We start from the raw sequence: 17,448 nt of genomic DNA on the forward strand, positions 1-17,448 counted from the left end.
TGCCTCCCCTCATATATCCCTAAAAATGTTATTTCTACATCTTTTCGTTTTCCTTCCTGTATACCCAATGTAAATCAAATATTTTTTTGATTTTATATTTTTGCCTGTCTTTAAAGTAAAATTATAAAAATTTATACCGGGTGCGTCTCAAAAGTGGCTCACCCCTATAACTTTTTTATTTTTTCCGATAAAAAAAACGAGATTTGGTATGTTGTTATATGATTGATTGCGAGTAATGTAATTTTGTGGTTAGAAATAAAAAGAGTTTTTTGTTTTATAAGTTAATTATTAGGCTTTTCTATGGATAAAACTGACTGCCGCAAGCTTTGCTAGGATATTCTATTAATTTTAATTGTATTTTTTTTAGACATTGTGAATGATCTTAAACTCATAAGCTTCATTCCGAACCTCGCAATTAGTGGAATAAATTGGTGGTTTCAATTAGCGTAGCAATTTGCTCCTTTAATTTCAATGTAAGCATTCAGAACGCCAAAATTAATAGACATTTTCAATTGGTAGAGAAAGTTATCAAACTTTTAACTTTTCCACTAACTATACTTCAAAATTTGTCAGAAATGTCATTTTGGCCTTTGATTATCTTGCGTCAAGAGAAATCAAAAGTTGATTGTTTTATAAGATAAATATTAGGCTTTCTCTAGGGATACAACTGGCTAACGCAAGCTGTTGCTAGGATACGTTTTAATCGTGTGTTTTAAACATTGTGAATGATCGTAAACTAAAAATATAAAGTGTATTTAAAACCACTAATTGCGAGGTTCTGAATGAAGCGTTAAAAGTATAAAGTGTAATTGAAACCACTAATTGATTTCACTAATTTCGAGGTTCTGAATGAGGCTTAAGTCTATTGCTTCCATACCTGAATACAGTTAGAACTGAAGGCGTCGATATGACTGTCATCCACAAAATTAATTCCATACAAATTAATCACCCTCAAATTCGGGGTGGCGCTTTTCAGCCTGTGTACATTAATAACTTCATAAATTTCTTCTTCCTCCTCTTCAACTTTCTCATACGTTCCTATTAAATGTAGGATTTCCAAGCCGTTAATAAAATTGTAGATTTTCCTCATAAAACCTTCCATAAAGATGACCTCCGACAAACAAATACACAAATACTTTAGTTTGGTGGGGAAGGCTTGAAGTTCGCTGAAATCGTGTAGTTGCATAGCTGTCGAGAAATCCAGCAACATGTGTGTTAGATTGGGGCATTTATTAGCTAATTCGTGCAGGACAGTGTGGGTAATAAGTTCGATGGGAAGTTCAATATATCTGAAACCAAAAATACTTTTTTACAAATGTTTTTCTTCTTCTTACAGTGCCATACTCTATATAGCGCGTCGGCTACCTCTCGCATGTACTTGTGATGTGTGTCATCAGTGTTTCACAAGTACACGGGACCGACAGTTTATCGCCGAATGCGAACGGCACTATTTGAGAGGTTGTACAATGTACAAGGTAAATATACTCAAGGTGGTTTGCCATTGCCTTCCTTGAGGTGGCGGCTCGTTGGTCGCACTATTTAGATAAATAAATATTTTTATTTAAATAAATAAAGCGACCGTACTGGCTGGGGATCGAACCCAGTACCTTCCTCTCCGCAGATCGACACGCTACCGCTGGATCTACGGCCGGCCACACAAATGTTTTTAGCTATCTCAAATATAATACACCCTCTACACTATTCGGAGAATAGTTCGAAGCAGGTCAAGGTTAGCGTAACTTTGTCGCGTTTCGGCTAATATCCAGTTGTCTTGGCTTATTTCGATTTGTCTTGACCTACTTTCGTTTCTTAAAAGCGCCTCGAAACTACTCGTGAAATTGCGGAGAAGGGTGTTGGTTTTTTTGGCGTTTCCTCTTGTCTCGTTCTCGTTCAAATTCGTTTCATTTTTTAATGTTTTTACAACGTGTCGGTATCTGTACCCGAGGCAAAGGGCTTTTTTCACAAATGTCAGTGAAATACGTAAAATTAGACGTTTCTAAAATATCTGTTGTTATAATGATATTTCGTTAATTACATCTCGTTTTATGTTGATATATATTTCACAAGATTAATATTTGAGCACGCGTTTATAATATGCATAGGTTACGTGTGTTATAAAGATTTTGTCGAAAGGTTTTTGGAGACAATTCCAATAAAAAAGCATTGAGTTTACTTCTGAAAGTATTTCGAAAAATGCTTCGCCGAAATGTAGAGAGTGTTTAAATGTGTAGTATCTGACAAAGGGATTTAACCACCCTGTACATTGCTTTTCAGAATTAATTCTTGTGCTGATTTTTAAGCCAGAGTAATAAACTTTACTGAAAAATTTTATTGCTTCGTTTAATGTATACAGGGGTATCAAAAATTGATGTCCTATTTTAAATATTTATTTTACATAAAAACTTCGTTATTTCAAATGCTTTTTCAAAGTGTATTAGGTTTCCTATACCTATTTAGCTCAGATTTTGAATAAAGAGTATTTTTTCAATAAAATGGCAACCAAGAGGGTGTCGTCATAGAAAGATTTTAATGACAGTTAGTACCTATTTTCAAAATCGAAATTAGTTTATGGAATTTATTTAAGTTTCTAGCAGTTTACTTTTATTTAATTTACTAATAAACTTAATAAATAATACTTATTAAATATGCATTTATTATTCTATTAGGAAAAACGAAGAAGTAGTTCTTTCTTCAATTACAGCAAATTCATTTTCTTCACTTCCAACGACAAGTTTCTGCCTAAAAGGTTTTTATAAACCACACTACCAGCTCTGCGAAATAGGATACCTAAGTATTTTTTCAAAGGAACGCTTATCAGGAAGATTCCTATTTGGATCTCTTTGAGCATAAGCCCTTGAGGCCATTTTCTCACAAAATTTGCCAGAGATGCCGACCCGGTATACCAAAAAATGTAGGTATCATTATGAAACCAAAAAAAATGTTTTTAGTAGCTTTATGAAGATATTTTAAGAGATCCATTATATTAGAACTACTAAAAAAAATGAGGAAAACGGAAAGATATGTTTAATAAAAATAAATAATATTTTTAAAACGCCTGATTGGGTGAGCTTAATATCTATGGAGATATATGGATCTATATTATTCTCTCTATAGAGAGTAGGAAGTTTTAGTGACAAAAAATATTAGGTTCCACCGAGATTTGAACTCGAATCGCTGGATTCAAAGTCCAGAGTGCTAACCATTACACCATGGAACCTCTATATTAATAAAATTGCAGATATTTTTGTAACATAAATAAGTCTTGTGTACGTTCTGCTAATCTATATACTAAATATAATTTTATTTATTTTTAAAGCATACATATTTTAAATTATTATATCAGATCTATATGCACATAAATTACATATTTTGGTTTAAATTGATAGTGTTGTGAATTAATTATTTATCATTATTTTCATAAATAATCATTAAAAAAATTATCTCTGAATTTATTATTTATGTGTCTGTCTAACACATATGCCATAAAATATAATTAGCCTCGTAATTAGCTAAAGTATGATTTTAAATTATTGATTCAAAAATAAATCTTAAAGTAAAGATCCAAGTTTGACATTGATTACTTCGCGAAGTAGTACGAAGAATATAGACGCGTGTTATTAAAATGTTGTCAAAACTGATCGAAACGTCTCTCAAAACATTTCCCGAAACAATTAAAATAACAATAAATATGAAACAATGACGATTTGTCTCGGTCGATTTCGATATGCTTCGGAGTTTGCGGCCGACAAGCCAAGATTCCCCGCAACATCGCCGCAACAACCCAAAGAAAATCATTGAGTTTACTTCTAAAAGTATTCCGAGAAATCACAGCAATATATTCTGTGGAGAAATGATTCGCGAAATATTTCCAGAAATATTTCATGAAACATTCGGGCATAGTGTAGAGAGCGTTTAAAGTTTAAAAATAATCAAAAGCTCCAAGTAGACTTATATTAATTATTAATAACAAATACGTTTCTAATGTTCGTAATACTATATGACATAGAAAACCAAAGGAATAGTTAAAGTTGATGAGAACAAAAAATTGCAGGTTCCACCGAGAAGTCCAGAGTGCTAACCATTACACCATGGAACCTCTATATTAAGATTTTTTGTCATCTTAATTTGTTTATTAACACTGGTTATAACATTGTAGTTATAAATGTGCAGAAAAATATTTACATAATTTTAATCTTTAAATTGATAATGCATATAAGTCTTCTAATTATTTTATTTCTTTATCCATCTAACAAAAATAAAAGTAAGTGTTGTCCCTCGTTAAGCAGATTACTTAAAAATTATTGGACCTAGGTACAGTTGAACAAATATAGGAAGAGACTTGAGGCTAGCACCGATCGCCGTGTTATTTTATATTTCTCACGTCTCTAGCTATACTTGTTAAGTTGTATATGGTTATTTATATTAATAAATAATACTTTCTTGCCTTTAGCTGTGTATTTTTTCTAATTTCGAAAAATGGTTGGTTCCCTCCCTTTACGACAAGTAAAACAATTTTCTTTTTACTTTTTTTTCTCTACTTTCGATTTTTCGTAGTTCCCCCCTTTACGACAAGCAAAACAATTTTCTTTTTACTTTTTTTTCTCTACTTTCGAAATTAGAAAAAAATACTCAGCTAAAGGCAAGGAAGTATGATTTATTAAGATACACTAAAGCTGTAAGAATTTTGTTCATTTCGTAGTTATTTATATAGGTATGTAAATAGTCACAATAGTGTAAACAAGGTTTTAAGGTAAAAAAGTTGTATACAAAATATATGTAAAGTCAGAATATTGGAGAAAATATAAGTTTTAAACTATGGAGCGTTTTTGTATATGATTTTGTATATGGAGAGTTTTAATATATGAATTCTTAGAATAGATTACCTTATTTTGAACGGTCGGCGAAAAAAATAGAAAATAGTGTAGATCTAAGAAGACTTTCATAAATGACTGGAAAATTAAATCAGGCAAAACTAACAAAGAAAAATTAATAATTTTATTTTTATAAGTTAAAAAAGTTGCAGTACCTTAATGATGGTCCAAATCTTATACTGATCAGGGCCAAAAGTGATTCCAAGGATCCAACGTGCAATCCTGATATTTCTGGTCTCAGAGATACATTCTTCCATAATTTGGTGTCATAGGCGATGAGCCTCCAACGTTTGCATACTCTTGCCATTCGACATATTTCTTTATGGGAAAGGTAGCTGAAGATATGGAGAAGCACTTTGTCTGGAAGCTTTTCGATAGTCTGAAAAAAATAAAACCATTATAAAGTAAAATATTATAGAGGAAGAAAATTGTTTCATATTAACAAGACCTATTTTACTTTTATATTTTAGGGATTAAAATAATTACAATCATACATACATTACATATTATCGCTTTTGATGATATTATATATTTTGAATTTTCTAGGGGACAAATTTTTTAAACATAAATTTAGATTCAACGAAATTTTCTAGTTTATTCGCTTGTGGATTTTACACATCGACTGTGTTGATAAAAGATATTAGTGCTAATACCCAAAACAACAACTACAAAGAGAACATACAACAAATAATAGAACAAGAAAACAAGAACACTTTAATACGAATACTCCTAAAATTAACAAATGACATATTAAATTTAGAAATTTACACACCGTACCTAAGATAATTCATAATAAGCCCTATATACAAAAAAAAAGCAGAAAGAACGAAACACGGAATTATAAAAACGCTCTACACTATTCGGAGAATAGAACGAAACCGGTCAAGGTCTCGTTTCGTCGCCTAACTTTGTCGCATTTCGGCTTATCTCCGGTTATCTTTACCTATTTCGGCTTGTCTCGACCTACTCTCGTTTCTTAAAAAAGCCTCAAAACCATTCGTAAAATTGCGGAGAAGGGGGTGGGGAGATTTTTTTTGGCGTTTCCTTTTGTCTCGTTCAATTTCTTTTCCTTTCGAACTGTTCCCAAATCGTGGCGGTATCTATAACCGAGGCAAAGGACTTTTTTTATAAATCTCAGTGAAATAAGTAGTAAACCTAGGCGTTTCTAAAATATCTGTTGTTACGATGATATTAACGAACAAATTAACGAGAAAATTAACAAACTAAATACAGCCAGCAATAAACTGGGTCTCAAAATAAACTTCGCAAAAACTAAAGTAATGTACAACGAACTAGTGGACAGAAAAGACATTCTCATAAATAACACAGCATTGGAAATAGTAGAATTAATATATACAGGGTGGCGCACCTCATTCGCCTCGGTTGATTATACGAAAACGGAAAGATGTAGAAACAAAATATTTTATGGGTATATGTAGAGAGGCAATGTGCATAATATAAAATTATTTTCAAATGTACAGGGTGTGTCAGAACTATGATCCATACCAAAGTTATATTTTTTCTTATTTCTTTTTTGGATTCTTGGGCATAAAATAAGGCATTTATTATAAAGGTTTAATATGTTTAAATGATTTAGGTTTTGAGATATTTAAAGATATTTAAATATGCATGCTATAATAAAAAAAGTTTGTCAACACCCTGTACATTACTTTTCAGATTTAATTCTTGTGCTGACTTTGAAGCTAGAGAATTAAACTTTACAAAAAAAATTGATTTCTTCTTTAAATGTATACAGGGGTATCAAAAATTGCTGGTCTATTTTAAATATTTATTTTGCATAAAAACTTCCTTATTTCAAATGCAACACTAGGCATATTTTTAAATAAGTCGAAGCAGATTTAAATGCTCTTTCAAACTATATTACGGTTTCCTATCTGGCTCAGATTTTGAATAAAAAGCGATTTTTCAATAAAATGGCAATCAAGATGGCCGGTGTCGCCATGGCAATTTGCTAGTGACAGTTAGTACCTATTTTCATAATCGACATTAGTTTATGACCTTTATTTAAATTTATAACAGTTTTCTTTTATTTAATTTACCTACTAATAAGTAAGTATTTATTATTTTATCAAGAAACACAAACAAGTAAAATGACTTGTAGATATATTGGATTATCTATAAAAGAATCAATTAAGGCAAATTCATTTTCTTCACTTAGAAAGACAGGTTTCTGCCTAATAGGTTTTTCATATATCACACTATCAGCTCTGCGGAATAGGAAAAGTAGTTTTTCAAAGGAACGCTTGTCAAGAAAATTTCTATTATCTAACTATATCCCAATCTATCTATCTTTGAGCATAAACCCTTGAGACATATCTATTCCTTCCCCCAGCAGATACTGCTTAATTTTTCTTGATAAAATAATAAATACTTACTTATTAACATTATTGTAGGTAAATATTGTTATAAATTTAAATAAAGTCCATAAACTAATGTCGATTTTGAAAATAGCTACTAAGTGTCACTAGAAAATTGCCATGGCGACACCAGCCATCTTGATTACAATTTTATTGAAAAATCGCTTTTTATTCAAAATCTGAGCCAGATAGGTATAGGAAACAACATAGTTTGATAACATAGTTTGAAAGAGCATTTAAATTTGCTTCGACTTATTTAAAAAAATACATAGTGTTGCATTTGAAATAAGGAAGTTTTTAGGTAAAATAAATATTTAAAATAGACCAGCACTTTTTGATACCCCTGTATACATTTAAGGAAGCAATCTTCTCTGGCTTGAGGGTCAGTACAAAAATTAATTCTGAAAAGTAATGTACAAGGTGTTAACAAACTTTTTTATTATAGCATGCATATTTAAATATCTTTAAATATCTCAAAAGCCAAAGCTTTTAAACATATTAAACCCTTATAATAAATACATTATTTTATGTCCAAGAATACAAAAATGAAATATAATACCGGGTGTTTCATAAGAAAAAATATAACTTTGGTATAGATTTTAGTTCTGATACACCCTGTACATATCAAAATAATTTTAAATTATGCGCATTGCCGTCCCACATATACTCATAAAATATTTTGTTTCTACATCTTTCCGTTTTCGTATAATCAACAGAGGCAAATGAGGTGCGCCACCCTGTATATATATTTGGGAAAACCTTAGGGGACAACCAATACACAGCTCGGGATCTCTGCTACCAAAAATCAACAGAAGAATTAGGTTGGCAAGAAGTACTTGGGAGAATGGAAGAAACTCAATCATATTCAAATCAAGAATGCCAGTATATTTAAAGAAGAAAACATTCGATCAATGTACCAGTGTACCAGTGATGAACTATGCATGCAAAACCTGGACACTTAAAAAGGACATCATAAGGAAACTGCAGGTCGCACAATGGAATAAATATATGCTGGGAATAACCATGAGAGACCATAAAAGAATAGAGTGGATACGACAAAAGACCCATTAATTATAATACTAATTAATCATTACTTATCAATACAGGCAAAGTATTACATCACTTTATTACTGAAAAAAATGAAAAACTAGAGTGATTAATAACAAATTTAAATAATACCTGCAATTTGGCTTTTATGACCAAGTAGGTATAACAATCATTTATGAAAATTGATTTGTTGTCAAGTGGTTCGCTTCCCAACTAAACATTTTATCTAAAAAGATAATGAAAAAATAATTAAAAGACCTCGGCAGCGTTGACGTAAAGATTAATATGTAAATATTTTTCTGCACTTTTATAAAGAATTTTTATTACAAAATTAATTGCAACAGATAATATTTTTATTAATACAGAGGTTCCATGGTGTAATGGTTAGCACTCTGGACTTCAGGAATCCAGCGATCCGAGTTCAAATCTCGGTGGAACCTATCCTTCTTTTGTTCCCATATTCGATAGAGTAATATGTTTGTTTTATAACTTGCAACTTTTAATTATTTTGTTAACTTATTATTATGAATTTGTCTCAAACTAGAGAAATGATTAGTTAATGATTGTAACTGCTAAAGTGACTTTTCCTTGATGACTGTAACTCTTTCTTATGGATTCATAATATGTATGTAGATTGTAGAATGTATGATAGGGGAGTTAATCCACCGCGACCTTACAGATCTATTTTGTCCCCTTTCTTGAGTTGTGTTATAACGAGTTCATACAGTCTCAGGGCTTTGACAAAAGCAAATATCTGAAAGTGTTTTATTGAGGTCATTTCTCCATCTCCGATATCAATCAGAATGGTTGTCGTCTCGGTACACTCAGTGATGAGGAGTTCTGGTGTTTCCCCATTTTCCTCGCAGAATCTGCATTCGCCTTTTTTGCCGGCTCAATCTACATAGGTGTTCATTATTGAGGTCCTATTAAAAACCCCGTAACAATCCGAAGATTGTTCTTACTTAAATCAAGGAAAATCTGTGATTTTTCTTGACCGTAAGTTCTGAGAAATTTCTTCGAGTATCCTAGACCGTTGAAAGGATTCCCATTCCAGGTTACGGATGAAGTCTTTCAACTTCTTGAGTTCCGCTTTAAGTTGGTTTCCATATGGGCAGTTGGTTCTCGCCCAGTTAGTAGACTGTTCGCTCCTTTTCTAACTAGATAGATTGCCTTCTATCCTGGTGGACTGGCACTTCATAATATGTATACCTTGCCGACAACAGAGTCTTGTATCTTTATTTATATATCTAGGAGTGAATCGCTATGGCGATCCTATAAGTCGGAAAAAGAACAATGCGAAGTATTTATTACACAACAACTTGCTCCGGCGCCACAGTGGCTCTTGCATATGTTAAAGAGCGGTCATAAGTGATTTTGGAAAAATTAAACTATATGACACACTGTTAAACTTTTTGAATAGTAGTAGCATTGGTTTAAAAAAAAAACAACAACAAATTTTTTGAATAAAATTTGTAACCATGTTTTTTTTTTCTCTGAAACCCATCACATTTAATTGTCTTTTTCGCTTAGTAATAGCAAATAAGAATCTAAATATTCCTGGAGGCTTTAAAAAACCCGAGATGATTATTATTTTTTATGCTTTAAAGAAAAGGTTTTTTCTACTTTTGGAGTATTACTAAGAAAGTTCTGAAATTATTATCATGTATTAATTTTTCATGTTTTTTTAAACGTCGTTTTTATCCATATTTTTATAGTTTTCAAAATACCAAAAAAATACCTTCGACGCTTATCGACGTTTCCTCTTATCGCAAATAATATCACAGATTAGGTATCCTATAAGTATACAGATAAAAATCTTGTCCCTAATTCGTGGTACGAAAATTGTTTTTTATGACGATATGCAAACGAGTCAAATTTCCTGTGCGCAAAAATAAACTCGCATAAAATAACAATAACCAGCGTAATAGAGAGATATCGCTAAACCGAATAGCATGCATGGACGTTACTAAGGCCAGGTGTTATTTCCTTTACGTGAGGTGGTATTAACTCTCTTCATTTATAATTATCGGATCGGAAAGAATTCTAACTAACCTAACTTTGAATTTAAAACTTTGAAATTGTTTTGTTTACTAGGTATTTTAAAACTAAAGGGCTAAAGTGCTTATTTCCAGTGCTTTATTGTTCAACGTCTGCCAGTTGATTTAGGGCAACAAGCAACAAATTCTCTTAGAAGGGCTAAGTCGTCATCTGCTGTAAACCTAAGACTCTTTATAGGTTCTTTAGTATTGGAAGAGGTGGAATCCATATTTTGGGCCATATTTATTTAATTAAAACTAATCCCAGCTACTTAAATATCAAATTACCTAATATAACTAAAGCAATAATTCAAAACAATTCAAACATAACCTAAAATAAAAGATCTCGCCGGCCGGCTCCGGTTGTCAAATACCCGCACATGCCCATTTGAGCAATTTTTAAACGTTATCAGAGGTTATTTAGAAAGAGCGCTTGGTGTAATTGATCCGCAAATTACGTCAATCGGTAACGTTATTAGCGGGTGTTGCGTTAAAAATTGACTCGCGCATATCGTAACCATGATAAGGTACGCGTAAATACTGAATGACGCTATTCGGTTTTCCGATAACTCTCTAATAACTGTGCCGGTCAGGTGCACAATTTTAGAGGCCATAAGTGGGCGTGCTATATGCGCAAACTAGTCACCTAACTAGTGCCTGATTCCGAAAATTGGAACCACGAAAAACAGTAAAGAAAAAACAAAGATTATAATCTGTGATAATATTGTTTGAGGAATGTATTTGTTTATAAACAAAAAATGGTTTGCCGAATTCTGCCTATTCATGCGATATATTTGTTTGAAGTAGTCCGTGTTTCTCAATAGACCGCAACACAATTTTAAGTTACGTTTTTTCAGAAAAGAAAATAGTCGAAAATGTTCACGGCATGCCACAAATCAAGATGTTTTTAATTGTCTCCTGATATCCTCTGACCCTTATTTGGTTGCATTTCGGCATATGTGGAAGAAAAGTGAATGTTTAGAGCTGGATGATGAAGCCAAAGAACTCCTTTTATAGAACATATTACTGAGTTGGTTGAGAATATGTTTTCTTAAATAAATATTATTTTCTACTTTTACGTTCAGAGTGGTAATGGTGGTTTAGTTTTTTTGTTTTGTGAAATATATATTTTTTAAATTTTATACTTTATTTTTTTTAGGTTTATTTTAGTATTGTTTAAAGTTTCTTTTAAATATGGAAATCACTTGATTTACAAAATAAAACTTTTTTACAAACATAATTAAATTATAAACACTTCTTCGTCTGCACGGATATAATCACAAGATTAAACGAACTTACCTGAAGTGAACTTCAATCTTGATTATATGAAGGTCTCGTCGAAATAAATAAGTACAATGTAGTTCCCTTTTCTCCGTGCGGCGACCACACATTTTAAAGCCTAAACAAACAAATTTCAACATGCCCCTCGCTTCCCCGCTCCCCCACCTCATTACATGCCCTTGCATCATTTCTTATTTAGTCAATTTTAAAGATACTTATTATGTTGTTGTAAATTGAGGTTGAGGGTGGGAGGGAACTTATTTATTTCGACGAGACCTTCATATAATCAAGATTGAACTTCACTTCAGGTAAGTTCGTTTAATCTTGTGATTATATAGGTCTCGTCTCCATAAATAAGTACAATGTAGATTTTTTAAAGTAATAACAACAACATAATCTTTTCTCCCATTTCTATATTGAAAATATATAAAGATTAATTTCTCAACAAAACTATTCTCATTATCCATCAAGGATCTATTGTAAACAGTAGCGACATTCTAGAATTTTTAGACCAACCAGCAGCGAGTCTGATGGTATCAAAATTTAACCCTTTCCTGGCAGCTGCTGAAGTTACAGCATGCCGTGTACTATGAGCGGTAAAATGATCCGTATCAATCCTACTCTTATTTAGGACAATTTTAATCCAGCTCCCCAAGGTTTGAGTGGATGTTTTCTTATGCGGTTTCTTGATTGTTACGAAAACAGAAGTTATACTTCCTCTAATGCTCTCTGTTCGTTTTAGATACTCTACTAACGTGCTAGCTACGCATAAATTAGCGTCTTTCTTGAAATAAGGTAAGCGTAAAAAGGGTTGCGGCTTATTTCTACCGAATGTTTTTAATCTTGCGCTAATTTTTATATGTATTTCCCCTAACTTCCGAAAAATTTCCCTTATATCAATAAGCGATAGTGTTTGTAAACGTTGACCCGATGCTAAGGCCAGTAATGTCACTAATTTATGCGTAAGCCCCTCCAAGGTTAACTCATAATTATTTTTTATTTTTAAATAATTAAGTACTACGTACGTAGGATCCCAGGTATTTTCGGACTTGGGCTTATTAGGTCTCAACATATATATTCCCTTAAAAAACCTTTGCATACGAAAATCTTGTAAGAGGTCTGGGCCCGCTATCTGTGCTATGGCTGCTCTATAAGAACTTAATGAGCTAAAAGATGCGCCTTCGTTAAAGAGTTGAGTCAAAATATTAGAACGTTGGAACCCGAAACCGAGAAGGGATCTAAGTTCTTAACGCTACAAAATTCCCACCATTATTTAAGCCCTGAGTTAGACTGTTTTAAGGTGTTACTTGTTATTGAAGACATGCAAATTTCCAGCGCTTCTTCTGGAACATTCCCTAAGAGCAAGGCTTGCCTGATAGCCGGACCTCCCGTCAGAGAAAGATGTTGGCTAACGGGTGGGGAGATCCGCTAAAAGAAGTAAATATTTATTAATTTAAAAAAATAATCGGCTCATCTATTAACATCGCCCTTAAAACCGAATACCAAGGTTGCGAAACCCAGTTGGGTACAACCATTATACCTTCTGCCTGATCAGAAATAATTTTTTTTCTTTTTGCAGAGCCTTTGGGACCATTGAAAATGGAGGGAAAGCAAAAAATAAAATGTTTCCCAGTTTGTTGTAAAGGCATCAATGGCGTACATATCTGGGTCCCTGTGCCACGATATGTATTTCTTGCATTTAGCATTTATATGCGTAGCAAACAAATCTATTTCCGGTAAACCCCACTTATAGTGACCAATTTCCCAAATGCCCAGCTCGCTAAACTCCATTCTGTCTCGACCTTAAATTCCCTGGAAGCCCTGTCAGCTTCCTTATTCTCTTGAGATCTAATATAAGAGGCTACGATAAATAATCTCCTTTCCTCACACCATTGCCAAATTATTCGAGGGATATTGTTTAACTTGGAAATTGAACACATTATGTTCTATGTAATATAGGTATATGCCAGTGCAGTAACACTACTGCACTGGCATATAGGGTAGACAACACTGTCTACCTTGCACAAGCTAGAAACGTTAGATAAGTCATTAGCAAAGCCTTTCAAGCCAAAATAAACAGCTTGTAACTCCCTAAAATTTATGTGTTCTTCTCATTCGTAGGTAGGCCAGAGACCTTGAGAACTTATGTTATTGCAACAAACACCCCATCCAATATCTGATGCGTCAGAGAATATTTCCATAGAGTATTTACTATATGATAATAAGTTTTTGCTAATAGGTATGTTTCGAATCCACCAATCGGTATCAACACATAACTTCTTAGAAATTTTCATAGTTCCGTTATAATTTCCTTTATTACTCTTTAACGCTAAATTTTTTTCTCTCTCGAAACAATTTGGTATATAAATAACCGTACTTATGGCTGGACATATGGATATCAACTTCCCTGTTAGCCTTACAAACTCCCTTGTAGTGCATTTCTTCCATCTTAAAAACTTTTTTAAATGCAAAATTATTTTTGTGATTTTTTCCTCTTGAACAGAAATAGTCATATCCATAGAGTTTAATTTAAACCCCAAAAACGTCACAATTTTTTGTGGAGATAATACTCTTTTTATAGTTTACAATAAACCCCATATTCGAGTAGTCCAATTGTTTCTAATACATTTGCTAAACATGCATCATAAGAATCTCCTAGTAATTAAAAATCATCTAAATAAACAACTGAAACGTGAATATCTCTGTAATAAACTGATTTTTACATGGCTGTGCCTTAGAAATAGCCCCTATACTAAGCAATCTCCGAACGTTGCCCTCAATTGTCTTATGTTGTTGCACCGACCATTTATGTCTACCTGAGATTATGTTATGTGATGGTCTCGTCACAAACGGAATTTTAAAACCTTGCAACCATGCCATAATACATCTATTATCCCTATACATCTTCCCTGAGAACGCGACCTTACGCCGAAGTGTTGTATTCGGTTCCAGGTCCGCCTTTGACGTGGGCGGTTGTAGGAAGTTTCTCGAACATTGAGTCTGTCCCGTTTCCCTCCCTGCTGATGTTGAGGCAGACTTTTGAAGTTTAAATGCGGCGTGGACCGAGATCTGGCTGCATTTGATACGATTCTTCCTGGAGTACTTCTGACAGTCTTTAACTGACTGGATGACAGTTAAAGGCGGACAACTCTTTGGCCGCCTTTAATCTTCCTTCCAAATCCTCACCAAACAACCAGGTATCCAAAGGGGATTCCGTTAGAGTGGTTTTCCAATTTTTATTTAAATCGAAAGACACTAGTTCCCTCCTCGATATTGACTCGGAATGGATAACACCAGTTATAAGACGTTCTGTGTCGTTTAGGGTCTCTATATAATGCTTTATATTCCTTTCTCCCCCCTCTCCTTTTTCCTCTAAAATTTTTGCCATTACTTGGCCTATAGCCGACAAACTGGCTGCTAATCTTGATTGAATTTTAGCCAATTTCATCTCTGCACTCCACATTATCATGTATGGCCTGTTTCCCCATTAAATTTAACTATGGTGGTCCTAAAGAGGTAGCATTCTCTATGGGGTACTTCTCCATTAATAGGTTAAGAACGGGTTCTTCAAGGCCGGTTTTTGCGATGTGTATCCATCTTTCTGCAATTTCCGGTTGAATCGGTGGTGTCGTGGTATTTTTCCCGTCTACCTTATCTCCTAAAACCGCTAATAAACCTTCCTACAAAGGTTTAGGTAGGCTCTTTCCAATACCTTTTTTTAATAAGTGTACTAGCGCTTTCACCTATAAGAAAATATCATGATATGTAAACACATATTGGGCTAACTCATGCTTAAGGAGTTTATAAATCTTATACAGCTAGCTTAGCAAAACGTCACTCCATAAGGACAACCACCAACGTGCCCTTATGGGACTACCAACTTGCAAATAAAAGCAAGACAGCCATGCGATAAGTATTCACCAATAATACATATATACCAAGCTAGAGTAACCACCAACGTACTCTGCTGTATTAATGTAATAAGTGGGAAAAAACTAGGTAATATAAGCATTCACTGAGGTATTCGCCAACAATACCTACACACCAAGCTAAGTAACCACCACTGTACTCCCGCTACAATTAACTTGAATAAATTTAATGTCCTATAAACCAAGCTAGAGTAACCACCAACGTACTCTGCCATATTATTGTAGTAAGACAGCCATGCGATAAATATTCACCAATAATACATATATACCAAGCTAGAGTAACCACCAACGTACTCTGCTGTATTACTGTAAAAAGTGGGAAAAACTAGATAATATAAGCATTCACTGAGGTATTCACCAACAATACCTACCCACCAAGCTAGAGTAACCACCACTGTACTCCGCTACAATTAACGTGAATAAATTTAATGTCCTATAAACCAAGCTAGAGTAACCACCAACGTACTCTGCTGTATTACTGTAAAAAGTGGGAAAAACTAGATAATATAAGCATTCACTGAGGTATTCACCAACAATACCTACCCACCAAGCTAGAGTAACCACCACTGTACTCCGCTACAATTAACGTGAATAAATTTAATGTCCTATAAACCAAGCTAGAGTAACCACCAACGTACTCTGCTGTATTACTGTAAAAAGTGGGAAAAACTAGATAATATAAGCATTCACTGAGGTATTCACCAACAATACCTACCCACCAAGCTAGAGTAACCACCACTGTACTCCGCTACAATTAACGTGAATAAATTTAATGTCCTATAAACCAAGCTAGAGTAACCACCAACGTAATCTGCCATATTAGTATAATAAGACAGCCATGCGATAAGTATTCATCAATAATTCATATATGCCAAGCTAGAGTAACCACCAACGTACTCTGCTGTATTAATGTAATAAGTGGGAAAAAACTAGGTAATATAAGCATTCACTGAGGTATTCACCAACAATACCTACACATCAAGCTAGAGTAACCATCACTGTACTCCGCTACAATTAACGTGAATAAATTTAATGTCCTATAAACCAAGCTAGAGTAACCACCAACGTACTCTGTCATATTAGTGTAATATAAGCATAAGTGGAAAAATCTAGATAATATAAGCATTCACTAAGGTATTCACCCACAATACCTATATACCCAAGCTTAGAAGAAATTTCCCCTACTATTCAGGTATTGTATATGTATATGTTATATGTTTATTTACCTTTATTTCTAACATCTCAAACACTGCTTCTAATCTCGTCCTCAGAATCTTGCGAATAATCACTACTATTCGCCTGCCTCTCAAAACTTGTTACACTTTCCTCTTCCAAACTTGTCACTAATCTTTTTCTTTTATGCATGTTTTTATTTTCTAATAACTTTAATCGCTTATCCATCCGTTTAAGATAATCTAAAACACTCCGCTCTACGGAGCGAGAGCCGATCGATATCTTTTACGCGACATTCGATGTGGGTCGTACCGCACACAAAAAAAGACTGAATAAGAAATGATGCAAGGGCATGTAATGAGGTGGGGGAGCGGGGAAGCGAGGGGCATGTTGAAATTTGTTTGTTTAGGCTTTAAAATGTGTGGTCGCCGCACGGAGAAAAGGGAACTACATTGTACTTATTTATGGAGACGAGACCTATATAATAGATTTTTTGGATCCCATTGTTAAATTGGTATCTTGTTATTTTATTTTTTCACGGGGGAACTTGAATTTTTTTATTAAGAATGGTCTAAACAAACAGCTAGTGATACCAGAAGTGATTTTTAAAGAATTTATAAACTTATCTCTTTCACCTTTCACTTGCTCACATTTCCCGAAACCCATCCCCCACGTTCACCCTTTAAAGGAGGGGGCATGGGGCTCTTAATGTAAGAAAAACATTTTTTGGAGT

At 33.6% G+C, this 17,448-nt stretch overlaps 1 protein-coding gene and 2 non-coding genes across 5 annotated transcripts in view; 1 reads left to right on the forward strand and 2 right to left on the reverse strand.

Moving 5' to 3' along the window:
• The window catches only part of LOC115878820 (F-box/LRR-repeat protein 12), a 47,081-nt gene that overhangs the window by 13,548 nt on the left and 16,085 nt on the right, over positions 1-17,448 (reverse strand). For all 3 annotated transcript variants that reach the window (XM_030895445.1, XM_030895437.1, XM_030895429.1), the window contains exons 2-3: positions 5,027-5,250; positions 878-1,289 (exon numbers count right to left, since the gene is read on the reverse strand). In XM_030895445.1, the coding sequence (XP_030751305.1) occupies positions 878-1,289; positions 5,027-5,178 (564 nt within the window). In that variant the 5' untranslated portion in view covers positions 5,179-5,250. The remainder of the gene's footprint in view (positions 1-877; positions 1,290-5,026; positions 5,251-17,448) is intronic.
• On the reverse strand, positions 3,146-3,217 carry Trnaq-uug. Its single transcript has one exon. It is a non-coding gene; the product is annotated as a tRNA-Gln (tRNA).
• On the forward strand, positions 8,663-8,736 carry Trnastop-uca. The gene has a single exon. It is a non-coding gene; the product is annotated as a tRNA-Sec (tRNA).

Source organism: Sitophilus oryzae, unplaced genomic scaffold (genome assembly GCF_002938485.1).
Source record: "Sitophilus oryzae breed Bouriz unplaced genomic scaffold, Soryzae_2.0 scaffold_1063_pilon_pilon, whole genome shotgun sequence".
Taxonomy (NCBI): domain Eukaryota; kingdom Metazoa; phylum Arthropoda; class Insecta; order Coleoptera; family Curculionidae; genus Sitophilus; species Sitophilus oryzae.